Here is an 8,401-nt window from a genome sequence, read left to right on the forward strand (position 1 = left end):
GTTCCTCTGCGGCCAGATTAAACCTTGTTGTAGCCTATATATGCTCTATTCATTCTTTTTTAGAAACCTCGCACTTTTCTGCTCAATTTTAAACGTTGTAAAATTTTAAACAAATGAAGTGCGGTCCACTGCTGCACACGTGCCACACGATACATCATGACGATACATCGTCGTATCGATATTTTGAACACAGCACTAGTTTCTACACATCCGGCCCACAAATGCGCAGTAAAGATCCATGGCTGTCAGAATCCCACGGGGGCTCTTCTTGTCTGATCTATGTATCACTTCATCAGGGTGATAATTGTCAGGCATTCAAATTAAAGTCTCACAGTTTGAAGACGGAGGAGGTACGGCAAGCAGAGTTGAAAGGGAAGCCTGCCCCTCTCTGGGGCTGGAGTGAGGAGGGAGTGTGAGGGATGGATGGGTAATTACCAGTGCCACTGGAGAGAGAAATCGCAGTCTGTCCCATGCCAAAAATGACTCCTCCCTGCAAATGACTTCCTATACCAGACAGTTAACAAGGCTGAACGCTGACAAAGGGGCGGAGGGATTTCACCCTAGAGGTTACAGACACACATGGAGCAAAATCTTCAAAACCACAGACCACATGTCTGGGTTTAAGGAGCTAGTTGAAATTAACAGTTAAAATTAGTTGATCAATGTTTTTTTCTTTCTTTTTAATATATCCAGTGATGAATATATATATATATTAGGGCTGCACGATATATCGAAAATATCGAAATATCACAAATGCAAATATCGCGATATGCATATCGCAACGGCGTGCGATATCTGAATCATTTTAATAATAGGCTACTTAATTCAAAACGTTGCAAAAGGTCAACATTTTAGTTCGACGCATATAGCAGAGAATTGCTTGACGTTAAAAAGTTATTAAGTGCAATAAGTTTTTATTTCTTTGCCGTCTCGTCTTGCTGTCTGACTCACACCTGAAGTGCGTGCACAAGCCGCATCTCGCACAGCGCATCTTCCGTTCTGCCGCACATGTGCAAAGCGAACAACGAGTTGATTCGTCTTTCGCATCTCCTCCTCATGTTTGAACAGACACATACAATGATTTGTGACATTACTTTATGTACTGCTAAAACAATGCTGGTCACTTTCAGAAGTTGTAGTGATTCTTTCTTTTCCAAGAAAGAATGTGAAACAAATTGGTTATATAATTTTCATTTTTAAATATTTAAAAATATAATTTAAATAGATTTTTCACACTTTAAGCAATATCGTATCGCGTATCGAATATCGCATTTTTTAACAAGGTATCGGGTATCGCATTTTTTTTCAATATCGCACAGCCCTACATAAAACTCAAGATCAGCCCCGTCACACAATGTCTTCATCCACATTAATACCATATATATATATATACACACACATACACCAACATAAATAAAATATAGGATCACAGTGCAGCCCTCAAAAACTAATTAATTGTCATTTTAAATATTTATCTATCTTTGCCACTATCCTTCAATCCAAGGGGTTTTACCCATTTGTTGGCAAGGCGTTTTAAATCATTTAAAATGTAATAAAATTTAGTATTTATTTTTTTACAATGTATTTTAATAAGTACAGGTCACATGTATGTTGTTTCAATTTTACATAAATATATATGTAACACACTGAATGACAATAGAACCTTATTTCACTCATATTTTGACATTTTATTTTCACAAGTTATTTGAAGCATTGAAGTAGACACGTGACTTGCATTTAATATGCTTTCTATGTATATAAAATGACTTTTGTAATTTTATTGGATGCAGACACGTCGTCTAGGCCAAATCAAAATACATAAAATATTAATACATAACCAAATAAATAAATGCAATAAAATTATAATAATAACATAAAACAACTTGCTGAAACTTTACTGAACTAAAATAAACATACGCACATGCACAGTTTTGTAAAATACTTAATATTATCTAAAAATTAACCAAAAAGAAAAACCCAGAAATTGTGTATTATTCACATTTGTCAAGCTATCAGTAAATGACATATTTTTGTTAATCAACCAAGCAGGAAAACCTATCGGTTGATACTGATAATCTTAAAAGAGCTGACATAAATTAACTCGAACATTACAAAATGCAAGTAAAAATTGGCATTGCAGAATTACATGCCAGTACATCATCTCTTAACCTACTGAATTGTAACAATAATGTATTTTATAAAAAAAAAAAAGAGGCGTATATGGAATATTACTCGCATTAAGCCAACAAAATATAAATAGGAAGAAGAAAATAACAATGCATTTGCATTTTTATGCCACTGACTCATCTCATATATGATGCTGTGAGAGACAAAATGACAATGAGGTATCTGTTTATAACAACATAATAATCAATCAAAATAATCCCATTATCATGAGGACAAACATGTATATTTAAAAAAAAAAATGCTACATATACAGTAGCTTCACAGTTGAAACATTTATTGGCTGTAATATGGCCAGCCATTTGCATGAGCCTATATGAGTAAGTAAACAAAGCGTATCAGCACTGGAGCCTGAGCTCAATGTGTCTAGTTCAAATGACACTGGTCAGGGGACAAAGGCGTTTGTAAGATGAGCATTTCCTCAATGAGGAAATCATTTAGTACACATATAACACAAACATGCTAATTTAGCACACCCCTGTGCCACACGATAAAGCTAATATTGCTCTGACAGGTCATTAATCTATCATTCATAATGCACTTTAGGATCGATTTGTTTGGTCCATATACCTTTAGAGTAAATCTTCAGCTATTCAAATGGTTTAGATGGAGGCACCACAGAAATGAACCGTGTTAACGCCCAAACCCAGGACGACTCTGTAGTAGACAGAGGATTAAATATGCATCACGATTCCCAGACAGCCAAACATCAACTCTGTCTCGATGAGGAAACATGAAAATGTCCTACTTATGAATGGTCTTTATGGATGTAAATGAACAAACGGAACAATATTTGAATAGCTTTCCCATGGATCAAACAGTAGAGCGATGCGCTAGCAACACCGCAGTCATGGGTTCGATTCCCAAGGAATGCATGAACCGATCAAATCTGCTTTGAACGCACTAATGCAATGTAAGTCGCTTCGGATAAAAGCATCTGCTAAATGCATTTATTTTAAAATGATATTCATTTAAAGCCAACATTAAAAATGCCATTCGCAAACCAATTTACTTCCATAATGGGATTGAGTGAAACAGTATTCAATGAGGAAAAAAACTGAAGAATATGACATCATGACAATTCTAATAACTGATTTAAATGACTTTAAATATGAAACCTTGGTCTCATTCAAGAATAACATCATAGCCTGACAGTTATGATGTCATCTAGCCTCCACCTGCAACTGCCAGTCATGTGTCACTACGTAATGCTGACGTTGGTTGTTTTAAAACCTTGTGTTAGCTCTGCACAGCATTAAATGTCACAGGTAAAATAAAAATCGTCATGCAGTACACGCATTTGAAGTTTGATATATTTGTGCATATATATATATATATATACACATAGGTACTGGTCTATGTGTTTGGAAAATGAAAAGAGGAGAACACAGTAATGCACGGTCCATTTAAGCGTGCTCGGCACCCAACCCCCAAGCCCAGAGACCAATAACTTATCCCCATGATCCCACCATACAGAGAGAGAGACAGAGGGGAAAAAAACTGTTTTAGAAAGTAGAGCCAATGCAGGATTACAGTATAAAATCTGGAGTGGAGTTTTATGGAATGGATTTTAAACGTGATGCAAACAGACCCAATGGTTTTCTTTAAAAACATGGGACCAAATTCAATCGAACCCTTAGAGATCCACTAAACTGACTAAAGCAAGCAACAAAAGGGACTGTAAAACAATAAACTAAAGAATTCCTTTTGGTCGCCAAGGCAAGCAGCACTACTGCTATTATTAACAATTAAGGATTTCAACCAACATATAATACTGAATATTAAATGTGTAATCTTTCTCGCACTTTGTGATACAGACTTGGATGACACCTTAAACCATGTGGCTTGTTGAGGAGAGGAATGCCATTATTTTTCTAAGCGTTGGCGGATGATAAGATGGGTGAAAAAACCTCCAGACTTAAACTGAATGGAATCTCATACTTGGGTTCGAATCTGTTGTCATGGGCTAATAAGAAACCACAACACTGTATAGAAACGGCCTCATATTACCTTAGCAACCGCATAGCAACCACACACAACACCCTAGCACAGTGGTCTTCACTATTTTTTTCATGGGAGCCGCACTGATCATCATGGTTAATTTCATAACGACTTTGATTTTTGTTGGAAATTTAAACCAGATTTTTTATTTTAATATTACAAACATGCATTATAATGTCTATTAAGTATTAAAATAAATACTTCACAAAGGTCATGTTTTCTTCTTGTAAAAAATAAGAATTTATGACATTCAGGTCAATAAGATATGATTTTCTGTAAAAACACTGAAGCAATGTGTTACATGTTGCATACGCAAAACGCAAAAAAAGAAAAACTTTACAAATACTTTAACCATTTATTTTATGTAATAATTTTACAAAAATTGTAGTAATATGTAATTTTATGGTACTATTATGAACGCTTTAAGGGTAAAGAAGGTAAATATAAATATACACTTTTGCTATTTTTTGAAAGTGTAGTAATTTCAACTGTTTTACTTATGTACAAGAGCACAACAGTTTTAGATATTTGAAAGGTAAGTAGTAGGTACTCTTGGGCAGTTCTTCTTTTGAAGAATATGGATTTTGTGAGATCTATTAATGAAAAGCACCTTGCACTAGATCGTTCCTAGTTGCAGACACTGCCATCACACCTTACACACTCATAGTAAGCTCCTAAGCTGGCAGAGGCACCTGCGCTTTTCACTTCAAAGACTCCTATATAATTAATCCCCTCAGGAAAAATGCCAAGCGCCTCCCCTCCATTTAGATGGTTATCCAAGTCAAGAAAGATGCACATAGTCTTCTCAAATGCAGATGTGAAACAGAGGAAGTCTGCCAGGATTACCGTTCAATAACTGCTCCTGTACATTCAATGGCTTCTGGTGAGCCTGAAGTCCCTCCCTGGATTATGCTGCCAGTCAGGTAAACTCTAAGCAGGTGCTTCTCGCTAGAGGAACTCTAATGTGTTCTATGGGTAAATAGCCTAAGGGCTCAGAGGGGTTAATTTAACGCACCGTCATTCAAAGCTGCCTGTCAGAGAGACATATCAGAGCCGGTGAGAAGGTCTCCACTGTCACGTGTCCATGAAGCTAAACTGGTCAAATGCATGGCTTGTCGCATAGGAGGAAAGCTTATCATTAGTCCATGAATCAAATTTTTGCATCATGTCAACACTGGATATGAGCGGTGCATCAAAACTAGAATGTTCTCAGTATAAATCAACAAAGATGGAAAGTGTCCACAGTGCACCCTATTTCACTTTCTATTTGCGATGTGCTGCACTGCTAACCCTTCCACGTTATTTTTAGCACGCATCTGAAATATTATTTTATATGCATGCACCATGCAATATTGAAAATTTGGCTCATACTGATTTTTTTTTGTCTATAATTTAAAAATAAATACTAAAAACTAAAATCGGTTTGAAGGCTACAAGTGAATTTAGGCATCACAACAGTATGAAAAATGGGTATTCATTTTAAGACTGGCTGAAGATTGCATTTAAAACAGTATTACTAAATTATTGGTGTTTTTAAAGATGAACTTTATGTCAGCATTAGTTGACAGCTTGACCATTTACAAGGTCATACAAATGTAAATCGAATAAAATTAAATATCAACTTTTTCATTTAAAAGTAACTTGCTCTGCTGCCAAAACAGCTTCATCAGCAATTTCTTGCCTTTCAAACCCTCTCTTCCGACCACCTTGCTTTATTCTGGTACATAACACCCACTTTTCATTATCCATTGAAATACCAATGGGTAGAATCAGACGCTATCCCAAATTATGACATTAATATGTTGACTTTGACTGTTACACAAATAGCAATTTGTGATGTTTCTGTTCTGACCTACTCATTTAAATAACCTCTTGTTTTTTAAGGTTTCCTATATACAAGATGTTGGAACAAATAATAAAATTATAAACAAAACTTTTTTGGAATTCAAAAACAACCCACCAATGGACAGCAATGGACCTCCATTTCAAAATAAAATGGGACGCAAAGTTGCTGAAGTCTAACCACAAACTCGCAACCAGCTGGTTCGTGGTTGGTGAACATTTTGAGGTGACATGCAGCTTTAATGCCATCAATGTTGACAGCCTTAAGTTTACGTTGCTTCCAGTATAGACATAGAGTTTGAACAACAGGATGAATTTCATAAGATCATACTATACTTCACTTTTAGGACCAATGATCCTCATTTTCTGAAGACATTTAGACTTCCAATTTACATCAATAATGACAGCAATTCAGAAGTTAAATTGAACTTACTTCTTTCTCTGTCTGGGCACAGCTGGAAGCGGTGTTGCCGTGGATAACGCGTCCTTACGAGGGCGGCCCCGAGGCCGCTTATCTGTGGGGGCCGGACTTCCAGTGGGAGTGGCCCCAGAGCTGCTAGGAGGTGGCGAGGGTCCTTTGTCAGAGGGGTCTAGACTTTTCTCCTCTGATGACATTCTGTGAGAAAAATTATGTAATATATTAGAAAACATATATAAGTGTATGCTATAATGTAGACTGATATCTCCAAACGCTACATTTCCAGGAAAGCTTTCAACACAGCAAGTTTTCCCAGCTTTGCAGCAGCTTTACGCCTTTAAAACACAACATTCTCCAACCAGTGAGGTTTTAATTCTGATTCTATTAAACCCTGGTAATGCCAGAGGAGAAAATAATCCCTGAGCTTAAATCTTAAATAATATTTTAATAAACTTGTATGATTTGCTCATAATATGGGGTCCAACTCGCAACTGAACCACCATGAAAATTAATAAAAACAAGTGTTAGCAGTAGCACACTTTTTTAATTCCAATAAAAACAATCCTAACAATGCTGTTTACTTATTGGTTGCATTAGATATCAGAGTAAAAAAGAAACAAACTGGCTACACATTTTTCTTTCAATTTGAAAGGGAAAAATATATTTAAAAAAAAACTGAATCATTATCAGTTATGTGATTTTCAAAGGGGAAGTTTAGTTCTTGAAATAACGGGATATCTATCTATCTGTCTATCATTTTGACTTGTGACACATTAGCACAGCCTGAAGGACATGGGCCTCCATGCTCTAATATAGAGTAAACGCAACACCGTTGTAGGCGACAGAGCAAGTTTCGGTCATTATTTTGTGTAATCTTTGGGAAAAATATATTTAAAAAAAAACTGAATCATTATCAGTTATGTGATTTTCAAAGGGGAAGTTTAGTTCTTGAAATAACGGGATATCTATCTATCTATCATTCTGACTTGTGACACATTAGCACAGCCTGAAGGACATGGGCCTCCATGCTCTAATATAGAGTAAACGCAACACCGTTGTAGGCGACAGAGCAAGTTTCGGTCATTATTTTGTGTAATCTTTCTGAATGTTGTGCATATTGTTAGTCGCTGCTCTGCTGGATCCCCAGTGCTGACCCTTGCGCCTGCTCTGCGTGGTGCTTCTGCCAACCTGTCCACTCAGCTGACGAGGCATACTGCCAACGGGATGCTGTCTTTTCCGGGAACTACGTGGGATCCCTCCCTGGGCTGCTCTCATTGTATCCTGCTTTGAGTAAACAATTAGACCTCACATGGTTGAGTCAAGCCTCAATGAGGCTGTGTGCATTGCCATTAGTGTGTGCGTACACATTGTCTGTGGTAGCCGTTTAAAGACCTCATGAAATGGCTTGGTGAATGCATTTTTCTTTCATGTTGATTTCCTACTGAAACAGGAAGCTGGGGGAGGATAAATCGAAGAAACTGTCTCCTATTTTTAAACAGCCAGTAGGCTTTAGTTTACATCACAGCTGAGACGCATGAGTTGCTACATGCTGAGTTGCTACATGCTATTGCTAGTAAAAAGGCTTGTTGGAGATGCGTCGGTGCTGCACAGACCGATTGGCGCATGACATCAAAGTACCGCGAGAGTGATTGGAGAGCAGACGTCTCTTTATGAATTGCTCTTGTGGTACTTTGAGGTCATACACCGATCAGCCTGCGCAGCGCCGATCAAACTCGAACAAGCCCAAAGGTGATATTGGGGGATGGACATTATTATCTTTCTAGAGAGCACTTGATTGGAACCTTAAAGGGGTCCTATTATGCTCTTTTACAAAGTCTTGATTTTGTTTTGGGGGTGTACTAGAACAGGCTCTCATACTAGGTTGTTCGAAAAACACATTATTTTTCACATATTTTACATTATTACAACACCTCTCTCCCCAGTCTGGCATGAACG

The 8,401-nt window shown here is 37.1% G+C and overlaps 1 protein-coding gene across 1 annotated transcript in view; it reads right to left on the reverse strand.

Annotated features, from left to right (window-relative positions):
* The window catches only part of LOC107727489 (histone-lysine N-methyltransferase 2C-like), a 120,581-nt gene extending 113,939 nt beyond the window's left edge, over positions 1–6,642 (reverse strand). Inside the window, exon 1 of the mRNA XM_016537362.1 lies at positions 6,461–6,642. Coding sequence (XP_016392848.1) covers positions 6,461–6,642 — 182 coding nt within the window. The remainder of the gene's footprint in view (positions 1–6,460) is intronic.
* Between the last annotated feature and the right edge of the window lie 1,759 nt (positions 6,643–8,401).

The sequence above is a fragment of the Sinocyclocheilus rhinocerous genome, unplaced genomic scaffold (assembly GCF_001515625.1).
Source record: "Sinocyclocheilus rhinocerous isolate Xijiao unplaced genomic scaffold, SAMN03320098_v1.1 scaffold306, whole genome shotgun sequence".
Lineage (NCBI taxonomy): Eukaryota > Metazoa > Chordata > Actinopteri > Cypriniformes > Cyprinidae > Sinocyclocheilus > Sinocyclocheilus rhinocerous.